Source organism: Macrotis lagotis, chromosome 1 (assembly GCF_037893015.1).
Source record: "Macrotis lagotis isolate mMagLag1 chromosome 1, bilby.v1.9.chrom.fasta, whole genome shotgun sequence".
Taxonomy (NCBI): Eukaryota; Metazoa; Chordata; class Mammalia; order Peramelemorphia; family Peramelidae; genus Macrotis; species Macrotis lagotis.
In genome coordinates this window covers 921,088,441-921,109,304 of record NC_133658.1, presented here as the reverse complement: position 1 = coordinate 921,109,304, position 20,864 = coordinate 921,088,441, and the positions used below count along the sequence as shown (strand labels likewise).

The following is a 20,864-nucleotide window of genomic DNA, read 5'->3' as shown; positions in this document are numbered from 1 at the left end:
CTGCCCTATGCTTGCAGTATAGATTTGAAACTCAATTCTAACCATGGAAGTAAATGTTGAAACAGTCATACCTTTCATGAGACAAGCAGCACAGACCAGGGTTAATTCTCTGATTGGTGGCTGATGTGTCCAAAAAAAGATTACTTGAATCAATTTTCCTTGTCTTTTTAAATAAATTCATTCACAACAAGTCTAGGGCTATATTTAGACAGGAAGTAAACATCAGAACCAGGTCATAAATTCAATGTTCTACATCCTTATGGGTAATGGTATCATTTTTTAAACCTTAGGACAAAGAAATCTTTTGATTGAAAAATATAATACTCATAGAAATGAAACAATTTCCCTCCAAACATTTAGAGGATTGATTGAAATTTTGGCCTCCAAAATTAGATACAATAAGCAAGTATGTTTGACTATAGTATAGAATATTTTGAAAGCAGTTATGTGAAATTAGACCAGGAATATAATTTCAACTAAGCTTATGAAGTATTTTGAGGGAAAGAAAATAAAATTTGATTCTAGTTATTATATTAAGTCATTGTAGCATCTTAGACAAAGTAATAAAATGGTTAGACATATTTGAGAGAAATTATTATAATGATAGCCACAAAAACAATTGGAGTTTGAGTATATATACTCATTTAATGTCTCATTATCAAATGGAGATGCTCAGAATTGTCAAAACTCCAGTTATTCCAGTCCCCCCAAAACTAAAAAGACTTTACATATTGCATAAGACAAAGTATAAAGAGACTCATAATCAGAGAGCTGGCACAAATGTGATGAATTTTTTGAAACCTAGTAATTCAAAATGATAATCTGTAATAGATAGAGGAATTGAAACATGCTATCCAATGATGAAAGTTCATAATGATTTCCACAAATTTTTCCTTCTTAAATGCAATTATAATATATTTCACAGTTTTTAATATACTTTCCTTTAAAATATTTAACTTGCTATACAGAGAAAAAATAGACTGTCAGGGAAGGTCCTCCATTTCCCATTTAAAAAAAATTTAATTAAGGAGGAAAGATATTAGATGACTTGGTCAAGTGTACATAACTTTTGAATGCTAGGCTGAGAATTAAATGTTTTTTCACTTAGTATCTACTACTATTTGGAGCTCAAATTTATTTTCAGGAAGCAGGAGGTGTTAAAGGAACTGTAACTGTATTACTAGCACCATTAATAGAATCATGATTAAAGTCTTTTATAGAGAACTAGAGCTGAGTGAGGCAGTGATTTAGGAAAACTGAGATTCATCAACTGCCATTTATTAAGTACCTACTCTGCACTAGGCCTTCTTCTAAGTTTTGGGAACACAAAATGAAGCAAATAAAACAGTTGCTTATCTCAAGGATCTTGCAGTCTAAGGAGAGAGACAGGATGAAGATTGTGTGTGTATGTATGTATGTATATATATATATATATATATATATATGTGTGTGTGTGTGTGTGTGTGTGTGTGTACAAATGCATATATACACATTAAAATATATGAATAAGGAATATAAATTTAGTAAATGTTCTTAAGAGAGAAAAAAAGGACTAAAATTAGAGTTTGTAAAAGTTTCCAGTAAAAATGACATTTGTATTTGAGATTTAAGAGAAATTAAAGAAGTTATTAGATGTAGTTGAGTAGAAAGTGGATTCCAGAACCAGGGAATAGCCTGGGAAATGCCAATAGTCAAGCAATGGAGAGTTTCATTCATGGAAAAGTAATGAGGTCAATGTCACTGGATCTAAGATTTTATGGTCTAGATGGAGTAAGATGCTAGTAAATTGGTTAGATATAGAGGGACTAGGTTGTCAACATAGAAATGTCAAACAAAGAAAATTACATTTGATTTTGATGACAAAATGAAATCCATTGAATTCATCAGTTAGGGGTGATGATAGGATCAACACCTGTACATTAGGTAAGTCACTCTAGCGATTCAATGAAGGATAGATTTAAGTGGGGCGTGATTTCATATCTCCACCATTTTTGCTTCCTAATAGGAGATACCTCTGTCCTATTAAAATTTCTAGGAGTCATTCCCATCACTGAGAGGAGGTTATTCTGCTCATGAGTCTCCTGAGGGCATCTTTTGTGTCTTTGTTCCTTAATTATAGATAAATGGGATCAACATAGGGGTGACCATTGCAAATATTGCTGTAATAACTGCTCTTCCAGGAAGTGCAAGCAATTGAGGAGCTTAAATCTATCCTAAGCACTGTGCAATAAAATAAGGAAACAGTACATACGTGAGATCCAGATTTAGAAAAGGCTTTTTGCTTTCCCTGAACAGATAGGATGTTTATAATGAAAGAAGAAAACTGAATATAAGAGTAAAGGATCCGTGTGAAGGGGAGACTACCCAGTAGTAAGCAAATGCAATATTACCTAAATGATGACAGGATCAGAACAAGAGCTTTATAATCTCAGGAAGATCACAAAAGATCAATGAATCTGATGGTTTTTCAAAAGGAGAGCCATGTTGCCATTAGACTGAGAAGAATGGAGTTTACTAAGGTCTATAACTAGAAAGCAAGAGAACCAAGAACTCATGATTAATTCACAGTGTAGAGGGTGACATACAGCCACCAAAGGCCATAAGGCATTATGATGAGATGGAAATTATCTAAAGCAACAGAAAGTACAAAGAATATTCGGATAAGACAGGCAGCATAGGGGATGGCTTTGTTTTGTGCCACTGTGCTTACCGACATCTTGGGGATTGTGGTGGTTACCACTCAGATATCTACAAAGGACAATTCCCAACATGATGAGCAGATTTCTCAACTATTATGATCAAATACATACTCAAGAACAATACAGAGAAGGACCCTTGCTGATTTCAGAAAATAGTTGTAGGATGAATTCAGTGAACGGTGTTTTGTTTCCTTTTACAACGAGACTGACCTTTCTGTTGAGAATGAGAAATAGAAACAAAACATGAAAATACTTTTATCCTTGTATATAGAATGGAAAAAAAAACTGTAACTCCTTAGACTAACAGAAGATGTCTAATTTGTGTCTCTATTTCTACCACACATTACCCTTCTTACATTGGAAAAGTCACTGTTTCCACATTGCAACTCAATTCAAGACAAAAGATTCTAGTCTAATGTTCTCCAAGCTTGATTCTATTTCTAAATATCCAGGAAATACCTTCTCAGATCTGCTCTAAGCATCAATGAACATTGAGCAGTGAGATAAATAAAGTTCTGGGCATGGCAAAACTATTCCTTCAGATGGTAGCAGAGAGAGAGAGAGAGAGAACTCAATCAACTGGCATGACTAAGAGTTTGGGCTTTACATTCTTCAATTAAATCATAAAATCTAATTCAAATGGAATTAGAATAGATCTTGTAGGGAAAAAAAAGAATAAATTTGTATCTCACAAAAATTCTAGGCAGTAAAATATACCTGGAAATGAGTATCTTGCCTTTTCCAGAATAATTCCATGGAAACAAAAATTCTTAAATTTCAGAGTCAATCCATTCCTCTCTGGTTTTGGTCTCATTTTCACTATTGGGTCAAAAGATGAGTCTTCGAGTTCTATCCAATGCATTCATTCCACCCTTTGAGATACTGAGAACAAATCCCTTTTCTCTCTCTGCCATAAAATTTCTTTAAATATGTGAAGAGTGTAAGCCCATATTGTCTATAATTTTGCTCCATTATGCCAAGTAACTAAGTGCTTTAGCTGATTCTTATCAGGTCCTTTACTATCCTACTTACTCTACCTTACTTCCTACACAACTTACAATAGCTTTTTCTAAATTGTAGTATATAAAATTTCAGATGATGTCAAAACATGGACAAAGACAATGGGATTATCATCTCCTTATTTGTAGCTACATTTTTCTTTATAGATTATACATTTTAGGTGTTTTGTCTGATATATCTGTGCCAACTAGCAATGACTTTATAGTCCAGTGGAAACAATTGATCATTTTTTTCCAAATGAATTATGGTCTTACACTTCAGGACAAGGTTTTGTGCAAGATTGATGCTTTTCACTTCCACATATAATGTAGCTACACATTGGGGGTGGATGCCATCAGACTTCTAGTATCTGATTAAACTTATCTTGCTAAGGCTATTCTTTGATAGCCTAGGGCTAAATAATTGGAAGGGCAGCTTTTGAGACTGCTCCATTATCCTGGAAAAGGTTTCAGGAGGTCTAGTTTTGAATACTATTCTTTGGTGCCTTAAGGCTCAGAAATTAACATTCTACACTCATTCCAGGTAACATAATCTTTTAAGATTCTTTCCTATGGTATCTATGTATATTAGGGACATTTGGCAAAGAGGAGGAGTTTCCAGTGCAAGGGAACTGTGATATTGCCTAGAGACTCTAACACAGACAGGAAAAGAATAAAGAATGATATTTTGGGTCCCTTATCCAAAATGAAGAATTCCCTGAAATAGCTCAACAAAGGGAAAAGAAAGAAGGTGTGGGGGAATGATATTTCAGGGTGAAAAATCCCCAGTTCCTAAGTCATGTTTCTGAAATTCAGTCATAAATACAGCAGAGAGGTGATGAAAGTTTTCTTGAATACATGAGAAGTCCTTATCCAGCCATTGTTTCAAGATCTCCCATGAGCAGGAACTCAGAATCTACTGATAGAACCCATTGTACATTTGGAAAGAATTCTACATTGGAAGAAGTTAAACAATCTGCTTGTATCCTCAGATCAAATCTAAATTTGACTTATTTTGCCATATCCTCTCTAGGAGGACTCTACCTTTCTAAAGAAAGCAATGTAATTCTTCTTGGTGACCTTTCAAGAAATTAAAGATAGCTATCAATCCAGAAGTGGGAGCCCAGTACGTATCTATCGTAGTGGATATATTGAAGCCCCAAAGTTATAATACCTGAAAAGTTGAAGAAAAGGAGTTTCTTCCTCACTTTGGGGTGGTGGTGGTTGTGGTAGTAATAATAGTAGTAGTAGTAGTCGTAGTAGTAGTAGTAGTAGTAGCCAGAGTAGACAACACTGGAACTGAAGACCAGTAGGATAAAAATGCCCCAGAAAGAGTGTCATGTCCCAGTTGAAAGAGACCATACTGATTCATACTTAGGCCATCCTCTAGTCTTTCCCCACATGTGTAGGTTACACCCTGGGACTATTATTCTAACCCACACTCACATCAGCAAGTTGGGTACATAGAGGATGTGAGGCATATAAGGCTTGTTTGTCTTCACAGCATGAAGGGGACTCCCTATGAAAGCATTATAAAGAGGGAATGACCCCAGCCAATCAGGGACAGTTTTCTTAATCCCATTCTAGAGATGACAAACACAAGATTGAAAGAATCTAGTCCTCAGCAGGTCAAGAGTGACCTAGAGATCTTGACTTAATGCAACTGAGTTTGTGCAATTAGGTGACTGAATATAATTCAACACATCCCTTGCATGACTGGAATTCATCAGCATATCATGTATTGTATGATGGGGAGATCATATTAGGGACCTGTCATGGCATGAGCAGTCCTCTTAGATTATAACTCAAATTCTGAGAGCCTAATGATAATCCAAGAGGGAGGGGAAAAAGTTTCTAAAGACTATAAATTACTTCATATTGTAACACTACCTCATGCCTTATGAAAGGTGGATTCAAGAATAAAGTGTTCAATTTTCTCTCACTCCAGAAGATTTCTTTCATTTATAGGTAACATTTGGGTTCTCCTTGTTCAGGATACCCAGAACCCCCCTTGATGAAACCCCAAAAGATACCTGAGGAAGGAGCACTCACAACTTGGTTTCAAGGATGATCCTGTTTCTTTTCCAGGGGTTCCCTTGGCTTGCTCTCTGAATGGACCTGGAACCTCAGCATTAACTGGGGGAGTGATGAAAAATTGAGGGAACACATATAAAATCATCCCAGAAAGGTAGGAAATCTTTGGTTTTGACTTTCAAGGCTTAGAAGTCCCCTGCCTAAAATAATCCCAAAGGAGGAAGATCCAAGAAGGGTACTTTTGCAAGAAAACTAACTAGCTGGGATGGCAAGGATTCTGTCTGATGTAAATAAAAATGTTTAAATGTTTTTGTGAGGAACAAGGTACCTTTAAACAAAGAGGAGCTAGAATATACACAGGCTGGATAATGAGGTATAATAATGGTCTAGTCCCTAGGATTTGAGGTACTTTATTATCTTGGGGATCAAGGTCATGACAAAGTCACAAAATTTGAATTTTGCAGTTGAAAGCTTTTGAAATATTTCAAAAAAAAATGATGAAACACCTTCTAAATTCCTTGAAGGAATGAGGGAGGATGCAGAGCCAATATGGCGGTGTGAAGGTAGGATTTCCCTGAAACTCATTCCCCCCCAAAACTCCAAAAGACATCAAATTATGAATCTGCCTAAAATTTAGAGGGTCAGAACCCACAGAAAGATTAAGTGATACAATTGACCAGTCTAAGACAACTTGGAAATTCCACAGGAAAGGTGTATTTCACTAGGATCAAGGGTTGGAAAAAGCCCTGGCTGAGCTGAGCCCAGCCCAGGGATCACCAGGAACAGTTTGAACAGGTGGTGAGAGGACTCTGCTACATCAGAGTATGGGAGCAACAGACTCTGAAGAGATGTGTGGTGAGAACTTGCAGTGGGAATTGGGAAAGCCAGCCTACAGCCCTAAGATGGTAAGGGGGTAGGGAGAGATTGCAGAAATCTTTCTTTTCTCCTAGGGGCAGGTTTCTGCTGTTTGCCCACACTCAGATCCAGGTTGCAGCTTAAGCTTCCATCTGAGATAGCTGAGTGGGACCCTCCTCACTGCTAAAGGGAAGAGGGGAGCTCCTGTGGTCAACTGCATTTCAAACCACAGGCAAGAGAACACGAGACCTTGAAGGAATAAAGGTTCCATTGGGGTGTCCAAATGACCCCCAATGCCTTGGAAGTGTGGTAACTTAGTCTTAGGCTGAGGAAATGATCAAATGCCAGAAAATAATCTGACTGTAGAAAATTACTTTGGTCCCTGGGATGCTCAAAGTACATTCTCAGATGATATCAAAGTTGAAACTTTTGTATCAAAATCTTCAAGAGGAAAAAAAATAATCTGTAAAAAACCACTTTATACCAAATGGCAAAAGCAAAACAAAAGGTGAATGAGGAAAAGAATCTCTTAAAAAGCAGAACTGACCATCTGGGAAAGGACATAAAAAAGCTCTCTTAAGAAAATATCTCCTTCAAATGCAGAATGGAAGTAAAGGAAGCTGATGACTTTACAAGAAATCAGGAAGAAACAACACTTCCAAAAAAAGGCAAAAATGTGAAGAAAATGTGAAATATCTCATTAAAGATATAACCAACCTCAACAACAGATCTAAAAGAAATAAGGAGAAGAGCCTATACTTCATTTTTCAAGAAATAATGTAGCAAAATTATGCTGAGATCCTGGAAGCAGAGAGTAAAATAGAAATTGATGGAATTTACTGGTCAGCTCCTGAAAAAGATCCCAAAAGAAAAACATCCAGGGATATTATACCAAATTCCAAAACTTCCATGTCAAAGAGAGAACACTAAAAGCTGCCAAAAACAAACAATTCAGCTATTGTGGCTCTATAGTCAGGACTACACAGGATCTGGCACTATCTACCTTAAAGTCTCATAGGGAGTGGAATATAATATTGAGAAAGCAAAAGAAATTGGTTTACAACCAAGAATCAACTACCAGCAAAACTGAACATCCACCTTTCAGGGGAAAGATGGACTTTCAATGGAACCAGGGATTTTCAAACTTTCCTATTGAAACAACCAGACTTTAACAAAGAGTTTGCTCTGCAAGTACAGGACTCTGGTGAACCATAGAGGGGATGGATGAAAGGGACTAATTATGAGGAACTTAATGACATTAAACTGTTTTTATTCCTGCATGGGAAGAAGATATTGCTATATAAACTTTCTCATTTCTAAGAACTGTTAGAAGAATCATATATAGAAAGGGCACAGGAAGGAGCAGAATGATATAATGGTATAATATAGTAAAAAGATGGAGTCAATGGGTGATACAGGAAAGTATTTGGAGGAAGAGAAAGGAGAAGAAGGGGCTAAGTTATTTCATATAAGAGTCAAGAAAAATCTTTTTCAATGGAGTGGAATTGGGGAAGGTGGGGGGGATTGAGTGAGCCTTCATTCTCATCAGAAATAGCTCAGAGAGGAAATAATATACACACTTTATTAAGTAATCTATATAGTAATCTATCTTACCCTAGAGAAAAATGAGAAGAAAGTGATGGGATAAGTGGATGGGGGGCAGGAACGGGGAAATAAGACATAGAAGACAGGGATGATTGTGGGACAGGGTACTCAGATGAAATACACTTTTTGGACAGGGGCAGGATTAAAGGAGACAGAGAGAGAGAGAGAGAGAAAGAGCAGAATAAATGAGAGTGGGGAGGAATACAGTAGAGGGAAATACAGCTTGTAATAGAAACTGTGGGAGAAATATTGAAGCAACTTTTCTGGTATACTTATGATCAAGAAGGCAACTCACCCCAGAGGCAGAGGCATTGGGATGTGAACACAGAACAAAGTACATTTTTTTGTTCTCATTCATATTTATTGAGATTTCTAATCTTCTTGGGGAGTTGGGGTTGGGGTGTATTTTTACTCTCATAGCAGGATTATTGTAATAATATAAAATTTAAAAAATTTAAAATCTAATAAAATTAGAATGGAGCAAATGGAAACTAATGATTTAATGAGAAATTGAAAAGCAATTAAAAATCACAAGAATAAAAAAATGATGCAAAATATGAGTAAATATTCATGTTTGCATCTCCAGGATCCTGTGACAGAAGTCATGTTAAGGGTTAATTTTTTCACCAATGTCTGGGCTGATATTAATAAGAAATTGCAGAAAGTAGAAAATTAAACAGTCGTATAATTAAGGAACCTTTGAGGGAGGCACAGCGAGTTTACATCAGGAGATTGGATGAGAAACAGAAAAAGGAAGCTGGAATGATGGTCCAGGTTGTTGAAGAAGGGATTAAGAGAGATGGCATGGACAGAATGAAGTTTTAAATGTGGTAGAGCAGGACATTTTAAAAGAGAATACCCTGCATTGGAGAGGATGCACAGATTGTTCCTCTCATGATCTTTGACTGTGAAACTCAGGGGCTCTTGTTCCTCAAGCCCAATCAAGAGCACTTGGTAAACCTGAGGGTTGGAGACTCCAGAGAAAAGGCCTCTGGAATGTGTGTGCTTGTTCCATGTCCTGTCTTGTGGAAAAGTCTGTGTTGAGTATTTCTAGGTCTGGGGAATCAGCTTGTTTTAAACTGGGGGAGCTGGGAATTGGGCCCAGGAGTTTCAAAAAGGTGGGGGAGAAGGAAATAGGGGTGCTGCAAAACCCAGGTTGAGATCAGGCCCTCTCTCACTGAGCCATGATAGCTGTGCTAGTGTGTAGAGTTAAAGACAAAAAGGGAGGGGAATTATGAAAGAGAAAAAGCTGTGGTTTTAGGAGAGTTTAGAAAAGTTTCAGAGAGAAAGAATGACTAAGGGAAATAATGAGTAGTTATAGGAAGGAAGATTTCTTAGACTTTTCAGTGTCTGGGAGAAATCACATGTGTTCTCCCTAGGTTGGGGGAATGGGATGGCTTGGAAACAAGATAGTCTTGATCCCATCTGCCATCTTGTTAAGGCTTGAACTCTAGATAGACTCCACCTGACCCCCCCCCCCACCTACCCATGGTGAGAGGAGGAGGAGGAGGAGATACAGTAGATTTCAAGATATTAAGTCCTAATGGGAAAGAGATCCCTCCACAGGCAGGATGTATGATGGGGGAATGAAAAGGATATATAAAATTCAATGGTTAAGAGACACATTTATTGAAAGGAAATCATGTTTAATGAATGTCTGCTCTGGATATGTAGGCTCTGAACTGGAGTTTTGGGAATCACTCTAAGTGTCTTAAATGAGGGTTATTAGTATTGTTACATTCTGACAAACTTTGTACAGAATGGGAGGAATTGAATAACCTAGATTGTTAAATTAGTTTGGGATTATAAACAATTTTAAAACTATTGCAAAGAGTTGTGGCATTGGGTTAACTAAGAAGAGAAATATCAGAGATATTTACTGATTTATTTTGGGAAAAATCTCCTATTCCTTTTAATGTTAAACCTAATAATGCTAACAATTGTATTTTTATTTTGGATGGAGCTTTTTGTGAGTCCTGGTTTCTTTGTATAAGGTACTCTAAAGCTTTTATCATACTAACCTGTTGGGAAATTTAGCTGTAATTTTATTGGAGTTTTAAATGAATTAAGTATATGAGGTTGAATTCTGAGAGGTTCTGGGTAAAGAGTTCTGGAAGACAAAAGTTTAAAGATACTGGGATATTCATTTTGTTATTCCAAGGGAAATGAGGTGTTTAAATAGGAATCTTAAGATTAATGTATACTTCCAATGTATGTTCAATTTTAAAGAAGTCAAGAATGTTGACTTCTCTCTTGGCAACTGTAGACAACTGATGGGGGTCTGGCTCTGAACAAATAGCAGTTGTGTGGGACCCACTGTAAGGTAATGAAGAAAAATATATATTTATTATTTATATGATAGTTTTTTCTAACTGCAAAGTGATTATATTTTCATTATTTAGTTATCTCTTTTTTTTAGATTTTTGCAAGGCAAATGGGGTTAAGTGGCTTGCCCAAGACCACACAGCTAGATAATTATTAAGTGTCTGAGACCGAGTCAGGTACTCCTGACTCCAAGGCCGGTGTTTTATCCACTACACCACCCAGCTGCCCCATTTAGTTATCTCTTGTGAATATATTATTTAAATATTGTATTTTTAAAGTCTGAGATTAACATGTGATTGCTTTGAAGGGAAATAAGGGAAATGTCAAAAAGTAAGTCCCTTTCTGGAATAGATCTGTGGGTTCATGAATAATGTAATAATGAAAGGATTGCTTCGTACAATCTAGCAATTTTTGTATTACTATTATTGCTGTTCTGTTATAATGAAATTAATGACACATGTTGGAAATTTAAATTCACTTAAGATGTTCTAACACTTTAAAGAATTCTGAAGTAATTTGCATGTTAGGGGGCAGCTAGGTGGTACACTGGATAGATTACCAGCCCTGGATTAGGGAGAACCTTTGTTCAAATCTGGCCTCAGACACTTAATAAATTCCTAGTTGTGTGACATTGGGCAAATCATTGAACTCTAATTGCCTTGCCAAAACAAAAAAATAACAATTTGTATGTTAATGATGGCTAACAGCTAAACAAGTTTATAGATAGAAGCTTCTAGCTATATGTGTGAATTGGGAATATTTTGGATATTTATATATACATATGTACATATATGTATATATACATATATTTGTATCTTCCAAAACTGATTTTGTTTTGAAGTAAAAAGCACCTATGTAATATGAGAAAAATAAATGCAAGATAATTTGAGATTTCTCTGTCTAATCTCCTGGGCCAATGAGGTTTTTATTTGGGTAAAAATACAACAGGGTAGAAGGAGGATTCTCTAGCCAAGAGGAACTGATAAGCCATCTTTGTTTAGAGATAGAGTAGATATGATTTCAGAGGAAGGAATGTCTCTAATAACAGGTAGGAGGTGAGGTCTGGTTTTAGGTAAAGACCAGGAACTACATTCAGACCTTTCATTAATATCATTAATTGGGAGTTTCAATAATTGGGCCTCCATTAAGACTATAATTGGAATTTAATGAATTGTATTCATTGGAAGTTCTAATTAGGTAAAATATCTGTTTTAGATCATGGGACTTTTTAATCAATGATCTCCTTTTAAGTCAAATAACAGTATGGTTACAAAAGGAAATGTTACTGGGTCAGTGTCATATTTTTGGAACCAAGGAATTCAACAGGCTAAAGATGTCAGGAGACAGGGATGTGCAGTCAAGACGTGGCTTCTCAGTATGGCCGGAAGTTGGATCCCTTTGAGTTGATTTCCCCAAAATGACATTTGGATAATGTCTCACCTGGAAGAATAAATCTGGTCTAAGACATTTGTCTACCCACATAACATCTGCCTGGACACTGATATTCAATACTTATATCTATAAAGAAATTTTCCTTTAATGTCCTGGATGTTTACAGTTAGTTACTAAGCAAACCAGAAAAAAGAAATTTTAGGTGAATTGGATCTAATAGCCAGAGATAGGTTAGGTGTATGGCTCTGACACCTGCCATCAGCTGCATGTTAAGATAGGAATTAAGTATCCTTAATTTTTTAGAGGGGAGATTTTGATAAGAAGAAGAAGGGGAAATTCTTAGGATAATTACATTTTCAAGATCTAGTTTAAATGAAAGGAAAATATGGGAATATTTTGGAAAAACAGTTCCTTTTTTGGTTAAAGATGTTTGAGACATTATTGTAATGAGAGCAATGGCTAAGATTGTATTATTTTTAAATCATATACAGGGTACTCTTTGAAATAAGATGACTGTTGAATGTCTATGTAACAAGCTTAAGTCAATGTCATAATTCTCATTGGGAGTTTGCTCATGTAATAAAACACTAATTGAAGCTTATTGTGTTAAAGTATGTGCATCAATATCGAAAAACGCAAAAGGCAAATTGTAATAAGTTCTTAAAAGGAAGATTTCCTTCTCCATCCCAACTCCCCCTGCAGAGGGTAGGTGTGGCTGAGAAAGTGAGAGAGCATTTCAAAGAGAGAGAAAGGAACCCAAAAATAATTTACAGGATTTCAGGTGTTTTCCTTCTGTTAAATCTCATTACTTTCAAAGATCAAGCACCCAGCTTTGTGGGGGGGGGCAGACTCTTTGGTACCAAGTTTTCCCATGTTTTAATTCCTCTGAAATCCTGGATAGGTAAACATGTCAATTGGACATATGCCAAAATCCTTCCTTAACAAGCCTCACTTCCCAGTGGGGCATAAACCAAACTCAACATTGCCATTACAGGTCAGCCTGAACAGAACACAGGGTAGATGCACACAGGGGCTATTGTGAAACACCACATGAGATCGACATGTGGGTCATGTTGGATGCCACATCTTAGCTGACTCCCCACAAAACTCAACTGCTTTTCACTTTCCTGGGCTGACAAAAGCAAAACTCAGAAGGAGGGTAGAGATCCACTAATTTTACTACTTTTCTAAAAACCTACGATACAGTAAAAAGGGGTGTTGTTCTCTCTGATGGGATTCAATCCAATTTGCCATGTCTGGGCATATATTTCTTCCTACCGGACAGGCCATTATATGTAGTTGTTGGCTTATTAGGGTTTGCTTGTACTTTGGATGAAATGAAGAGGAATTTCAGTGAAGGGCAATTTTGGTATTGGAAAAAGGGACATAACTCTGGCCCATTGTACATTTTCCACAAATGAAAATGCACCTGACTGAAATCCCCAAAGACCACCAGTCTTATTGGGATACACCTGGACTGATATACTGACTCTTCATTAGCTTGCCTTGGGCATGTCAGGTAGGGCTTTTCATCTTTTTCATGAAGAGATTTCCAACTTAATTTATAAAGTAGATACAATGAAAAAAAGACTTGAAAACAAATAATAATAATAATGACAGCAACTATTCATAAGACAATTGCAGGTGCTCATGTGTAGACAGAAAAATTCTTCCTGTTCAAATCAGGCCTCAGAATCTTTCCGCTGCTATGACCATTGACAAGTCATTTAACCCTGATTGCCTCGACTGGCAATCTCCAACATGCATTAGACAAGGAAATGGAAAATCACTGTAATATAATTGCCTAGAAAATAGCAAAAGGGTGTCACAACAAATTTGACATGACTGAGCAATAGCAATATTAATTATTTCAAATAAAAATAAGTAAACCAGAAGACTTCAATTTGGGCCATGAAGAGTTGGATAAAGCTAAAGAGAACTAAGTAAAAACAGAATATATCTGGTGCTTTCTCTGTGATAGACATGATGTTAAATGCTTTAAATATTACATGTTACTACATTAGTTTGGCATCTAATTCTTTGATTTTAAATTATTTCATTCAAAATTTTAATTATATTATTTGACATTGATTTATTCATTTTGCAAGCGCTAAAAAGTATAAAGATCCTTTTGACATTTGCATTATCTGCTTTTAAAAAGTTCAATCACTAAGATCAAGATTTTTCCAAAACCTTCATTTCTGTCCCTGATCAGTCTCTTTCATCTGTCTGGAAATCCTCACAATATTATGAGTTCCAGACTATATGAGATTGAATCTATGGATCCATCCATTGCTTCAAAGATTGCATAGATTCAGTAATTCAGTGCAGTACACAACATTTCCTGAAATGATTACAATCATAATAACCAGAAATGGAAAGAACAATAACTACGTTCTACACGGGGAATTTTATGCACTTGACTTAAGTCAACTTGTTTCTATGATGGTCATGGTGAAGAATTTGGGAAGGGTCAAAATATACAAGAAGCAAAGGGAATGTCTGGCAACGTTTGAAAGCACCATCCAAGGATTGTTGCTCATCCTTATGGAACTTTTCTTGATCCACAAAAATAATGGAATAAAAAGATATTTCAGTCTTCATATCATTTTACAGATGAGATAAATTTTGGAAAATGGATTACATGACTTCTCCAGGGTGACACAATCATGATCTGAGCCAATATTTGAGTTCTGGTTTTCCTGATTCCGGGTGGGACACTCCATCCATTGTGACACAAAATTACCCCTTAATCTATCAACGTTTATAAAATAGCATTTCATTACTACTATTAAGACAATTATTTTCATCAATTTTGAGGGATTTATTTTTTCTTTTGTTTTAAGAATTTTTGTAATAAAGGAATAATCTGGGAGAACAGTGGCATGGTGGGAGAATCTAGGCAAAGTGAAAAGAAAGGTTATCAATATAATCCCTTCTTTTTTTGAAAGACAACCAGAGCAGTGGAAAGGAACCAGCATAGAGGTCTTCTTTCTAGTTTTATCTTTGACTACCAAAAAGACAACAAATAAGTTACAACATCTCAGTTCCCCAGAATGTAGCACAATGAAGATATTGCTGATGTGCATTGGTGGAGGGACTTTCCACGTCTATGTAAACACATGTCAAAAATATAAAAGAAAAATGAATATTATTACTATTATTATTATAATTCTAATATCAAAAGAGCTTAGGTCAGTTTCTATTTCCTATTTCCTTTATATGTTTACTTTGGAAAGGTAAAACCTCAATGCAACTCTGGAATAATACCAATAAAATGATGGGAATGGAATTGTAAAATGAGATGGTCTCTGTGGCTTCTTTTTTCCTTAATTACTCATATCCTTCTGATATTGGATTCAACTTTAAGATATGGATGAGGTCTTGACACTTGTAATTCCAAGACATCTAATTAATTGATCACTATGACTATGGCTGATAGGTGGTACCATAGTGCTTAGCGCACTGCCCTGGAGTCAGGACACCTCATGAATTGAGTTTAAATCATGTTTCAGACACTATTTGTGTGATCCTAGGCAAGGCTCACTTCCTTTACATGTAAAATTATCTGAAGAATGAAATGGCAATTCACTCCAGCATCTTTGTCAAGAAAACACCCAATGGGGATCCAAAGAGTCATACAGTAGTGAAATGCTTAAAAATGAACAACTCAAAGGGTCCATTTCAACAAATAGTCCAAAGGACATGGTGATTGATAACCCCACTGAAGGAAGAGATGAGCCCAATCCAGTCATGCTTCTTCATGAAGACACAATTTGGATTGACTCGACCAAACCAGATGACGCCTATGAGGATGAGAAGAGACCAATGAAAGGTACAAAGACAGAAGACAGTACTATAAGGGCAAGTGAATACAAAGCTGTTTAATGAATGAAGGAACAGGAGCTGGGTCTGGGGATACTCCAGTCCTAGGTAAGGAGAGATAGCAAGTCTTGTTTTAAAAAAGATGGGATATAGGAGGCAGTGTGATATGGTTTCTATGGGGCTGGATGCTGTTTCAGGTATCCATGGAGTTTGTGTTTTGTGTGAGGGTCATCAAGATGGTCAAGAGTTTCTCTGGAGGTTTGCCTTTGGATCCTCAGGAAAGGTTAATCAATGGGACTTCACTGGGCAAGAATGAAATTCAGAACAGGAACCAACATTAAAAGTTGAATGGTTACATATATTTCTAAGCAAATTAATCCAATGACCAGCTGCTGGGCAAATTGGGTTTGTGCCCTTTCAACTGATGTTCTTTTGGCCAAAGGAACCCAGAAATCAACAACCTCTCAGACCAGGACTTTGTATTTCTCCCATTCCTTAGCTGACATTATTAATAACCAAGCAGAATGCATTCTTCACCCCTCCCACCTACACCTCAAACTACCTGGACCTCCTAAACATTTCTCAAGCCTCTATGGCTAAAAATAGAGCTCTTAATCCTGCCACACTTCTCCCAATACCCTGCAATTCCTCCCCTTCATATTCTTGTCCTCAAGTCCTCTTTAATTTCCTTATGCCCTTCCCTCATATTTTGAATTAGCCTTTCCCAGACCCCGATGATGACTGATTTATGGATGGGAATTACTCTGTGATCAATGTGAAGGGAATAGCAGGACATGCCATTTTATCCTCCTCTTTTTTATTGAGTCTTCCCTTCTTCCTCCATAGACTTCTTCCTAGTGAATTGAATTCATTGTCTTAATTCAAGCCCTCACTCTAGCAAAAGTGAAATGAATTACCATCTTCACAGATTCTCACTATTTTTTTCATATTTTTTGTTATCTAGACTTTGTGAGGGCAGAAAAGGGTTTCCTTACATCTAAATCTCCTATACTAAATACTGACCTAATTCTAACACTTCTTTGTGCTATATCCTTATCCTTTACATTGGCAGTGATTCACTGTAAGGATTATTAGGTCATGTCCATCTCTGTGGCAACTGGGAATGTGAATGCCTACCAAGCAGTGGACTGCATGCCAAACTGATGCATAACTTCAATTTATTTATCTCGCCCTCCTTCAATACATATATTGGATGATAAAACGATATACCTCTCTACAGGGGTCTTTTGATAGGGACCCTGGCTACTTCAGAATAGTCCCTCTCCCTTCCCCCAAAGACCAGCAGATACATTCCATCTATTGGGGACTATATTCTCCAAAAGGTATCTTCTGAGGGAACAGGGTTACCCAACAGTCGCAACATACTAGTGGACACTAGAATTAAACATATTTTGGCTGAACTTGAATTAGGATGATCTCCTTTACAACCCATGAAGCCCTAGCCCTCATGGGTTTTCTTTTAATTTTGACACAGTGAGAGGAATGAGTTTGTATACCTCTTCTCTCTCCATCTTTGTATAAGTTTGAGAAGCGAAGAGTTCTTCTTCTGTAAGAATTCTGCATACTTATGTCTTCCCACCTGAACTTGGTATTTCTTCCCTTTTCTATCTCTCACCCTACACTGAGATAGTCCCTACCAAACTAGTCCCTTCCTGTCACCCTCAAAACACATGCAACGTAGCAAAGAGTACCTGTTCTCATTTTTTTTTTTCCTTAGTGGGTATAAGGAATCTTTCTGGAGTAGGAGGGGGAGCCATCACAAGTTCTCTGTATAACTTTCACCTATCACAAGACCAACAGAAAAATCTTGATTATATGGCCTAAAACCTCCTATAAATTAAAGATCAAATGAATTCTCTAGCTGCAGTAACCTTAGAAAACAGACAAAGCGTATACCTATTGACCACCAGGATGGGAGGCCTCTGTCTGTTCCTGGATAAAGAATGCAGTTTATATGTTAATCCATCTGAATTGGTTCAGGATGTTGCTAAAAATTAGCTAAAAGAGCCTCTCCTATTAGGGCAAATTCAGCTGACACCTGGTCAATTTGGCAGTCTTCCTACATACTCCATTAGCTACTTCCCATATTAAACTTGTAATCATGGATTTTGGGGCATTTTCTTAGTTCCTCCTTTATTCCAGATGCTTTCATCCTTTATTTGAAATACAATGAATATTGCAACATCTCAGATGGTCAAATCCATTCTAATTCAAGTCAAGGACAATGCAGTTTCAACCTTTACCCTCTGCTGTATCTCATGACACCATTACCTACACTGAACTAGAAGCAGCTCTAGGAGAACAAACCTTAGGTCCCAATCCTACTTCACAAAATTAAAGCACAAAGACTGGAATGTTGGTTTTAAGTCTGAATTACATTCTTGGCCTGTGGAGCTCCATTGATTATCTTTTCTTCAAGACACAAATACGTCCACAGAAACTTCAAACAACTCACAATCACACCTTGGTGACCCCCAGGCAATACATATCAACTCACATATTAACCAATAATTCAAACTAAAAAGAAAGTTGATTTAATGTGCAAAGAGCCCTATTTAAAGTCTAGTTAGTGTCTTTCTGTCTGATGTGATATCTGCAGATGGCACAAGTGCAATCATAGGAAGCTAGTTCAATATCATTTTTCCTTCTTTTTTTTTGATCAAGTTCCTTATAGTGGAGATGATTCAAATTCATGTAAAGTTTCAATTCACTTTTGTACCTCTTGACCAAACAAGTGTCCATCTTATGTCCACCTACTCAGGATGTATAACTCACGCCACCTCCTCCTGACTAAACTAAGAGGGTGCCTATCTATTATCTGACTAGTCCAGGACCATTGAGTCAGTGGGAATCCCCCTACAATTGACCCAATATATGATCCTCCTACTAATATATGATTTTTGACACTCAAAAGCAAGATCTCTAATCCCATGATATCCTATATTTCACCACAGATTTCCAAATATTTGGGTAGATTCTATTAAAATATGGTCCCAGTAGAATGGGGTATCTCAGATTATAAAAAATAAAGTAAGTCCTTCATAGGATGGATCATGGACCTTTTAATAAAATGACATTGACTCAATGTCTCTTTTATTGTAAGCAAGAAAATTTTAATTCTTTATATATCTAAGTTAGTTAAATTCAGTAGTTCAAAGGGAAAAGTCCAGATCATCTTCAACCACAGCATGTCTAGTGACAGTTATGTTTTGTCAGTGAAGAAGACAATTGGTTGCAAACATATGTGTGTGTCTTTTTCTAAACTGTTTTCTGTGAATAGCATGAAGAAATTGGATTCTATATAGTCAGACAGTGAGGAATTCAATCTCAATGTTAATACATGATACCAAAGACAATAGAGATTTCAGTACTTTTGATACAGAAAGGATGCTTTGATATACTGTGAATCACAATTTTTAAACAATATATAATTGTTACTTTAATATTTGGTTAATACCATGTGCATATGAAATTGTTGTCTAATGGAGGTACCGGATCATCAATAAATAGCATTTCTCTTGGAATAAATTAAACATAACTCATGAAAAAAATTCAAAAGTAACCTAAAAAGAATAACTAATAGAATTTCCACAAAGAGAAAAAAAATAGAATTAGAAGAGTTTATTTCATTGTATATTTATTGTCAGTCAGAAGCATCATAATACTTGAGTGCTATTTATGTTATTTTCCATAAATTTCTAATAGGCCCCCAGAAGATATTGAATCTAATAATAAATAATATATTAGTTTCTTTTCATAAGCATCTTTCCTAAAGCATTCTTCAAAGCACATAAGACATCTTTATTTCTGAGACTGTAGATGATAGGGTTGAGCATGGGAGTAAGAATGGTATACGAAATTGCTAAGACCTTGTCCTGACCTGGTGTATGATATGATCTTGGTCTCATGTATTTAAAAGTAAATGGACCATAGTACATGAATACTACAACCAGGTGAGAGGAACAAGTAGAAAAGGCTTTTTTCTGAGCTTCCATAGATTTGATATGTAGCACAGTACGGAGAATCTGTCCATAAGAGGCAAGGATGACAGAAAATGGAATTAGGAGGAAGAATACAGCACTCACATTAACTCCTCCTTCATACCGTGTTGTGTCAACACAGGAGAGTTTCAACATGGCTGGAATTTCACAGAAAAAGTGATCAATGGTCCTTGTTCCACAAAATGGGAGAAGCAGTACATAAGTCGTATGAATTGTGGAGTTGAGGATTCCCCAAATCCAGCAGGCAGCAGCCAAAATGACACTAATTTGACGGCTCATGAGGATGGGGTAACGCAGTGGGTGACAGATGGCTACATAGCGATCATAGGACATGGATGCAAGAAGAAGGCATTCAGCTCCCAAAAAGATGAGAGAAAGAAAGATTTGAAATCCACAACCTGCAAATGTGATGGAATTCCTGCCAGTTATGTAGTTACAAGCCATCATGGGAACAATGTTGGAAATGTGCAAGATATCCGTAAAAGAGAGATGACTGAGAAGGAAATACATTGGAGTGTGGAGTCGGACATCAAGGTAGATAAGAAAAATCAAGACTGTGTTTCCCATAATTGCCAACATAAAAATAATGAGAATAAGTATTAAGAAGAGCAATCCATACTGGTTTGGATCCAATAATCCTAATAAGATGAAATCTCTATCAAAAGTCTGATTCTTTTCATTCCACATTATGATTATTTTGCTTTGTCACCTAATATCTAAAAGACAAGTTTTAGAAAAGGAAGAATATTGGGTTAATGCAAAGGCCAGGACTGAAACTGTGGTTAAAAAATTGTGATGGTCACACAAACACCTTAATAGAAATAAATTCAACTAATTACTTGAATTTATTGATTCATTGGGATGATCAATATATTGACTGAGTTTCTGAAAAAAATCAGAATGGTTCATTTGAATAGTTCTATGTTCAAGTTCCTTTGCATATTTATTTCTTACCCTGATAGGAAATCTGGAAACTGAATCTACCTCTTAATATTTGGCCATTCCTTCTATTTAAAAATCAAGAAACATTTCAAATTCAAGGAGGAGTTCATAAACCATACCATGTTTGCTGAGAACTGTTTGTAAAGTTTGAAAGTACATCAGACTCA

The 20,864-nt window shown here is 36.4% G+C and overlaps 1 protein-coding gene across 1 annotated transcript; it reads right to left on the bottom strand.

Moving 5' to 3' along the window:
- Nucleotides 1-19,497: 19,497 nt before the first annotated feature.
- On the bottom strand, nucleotides 19,498-20,442 carry LOC141492692 (olfactory receptor 2AJ1-like). The gene has a single exon (XM_074193293.1). The coding sequence runs from the start codon at nucleotides 20,440-20,442 to the stop codon at nucleotides 19,498-19,500; it is 945 nt and encodes a 314-aa protein (XP_074049394.1).
- Nucleotides 20,443-20,864: the final 422 nt, after the last annotated feature.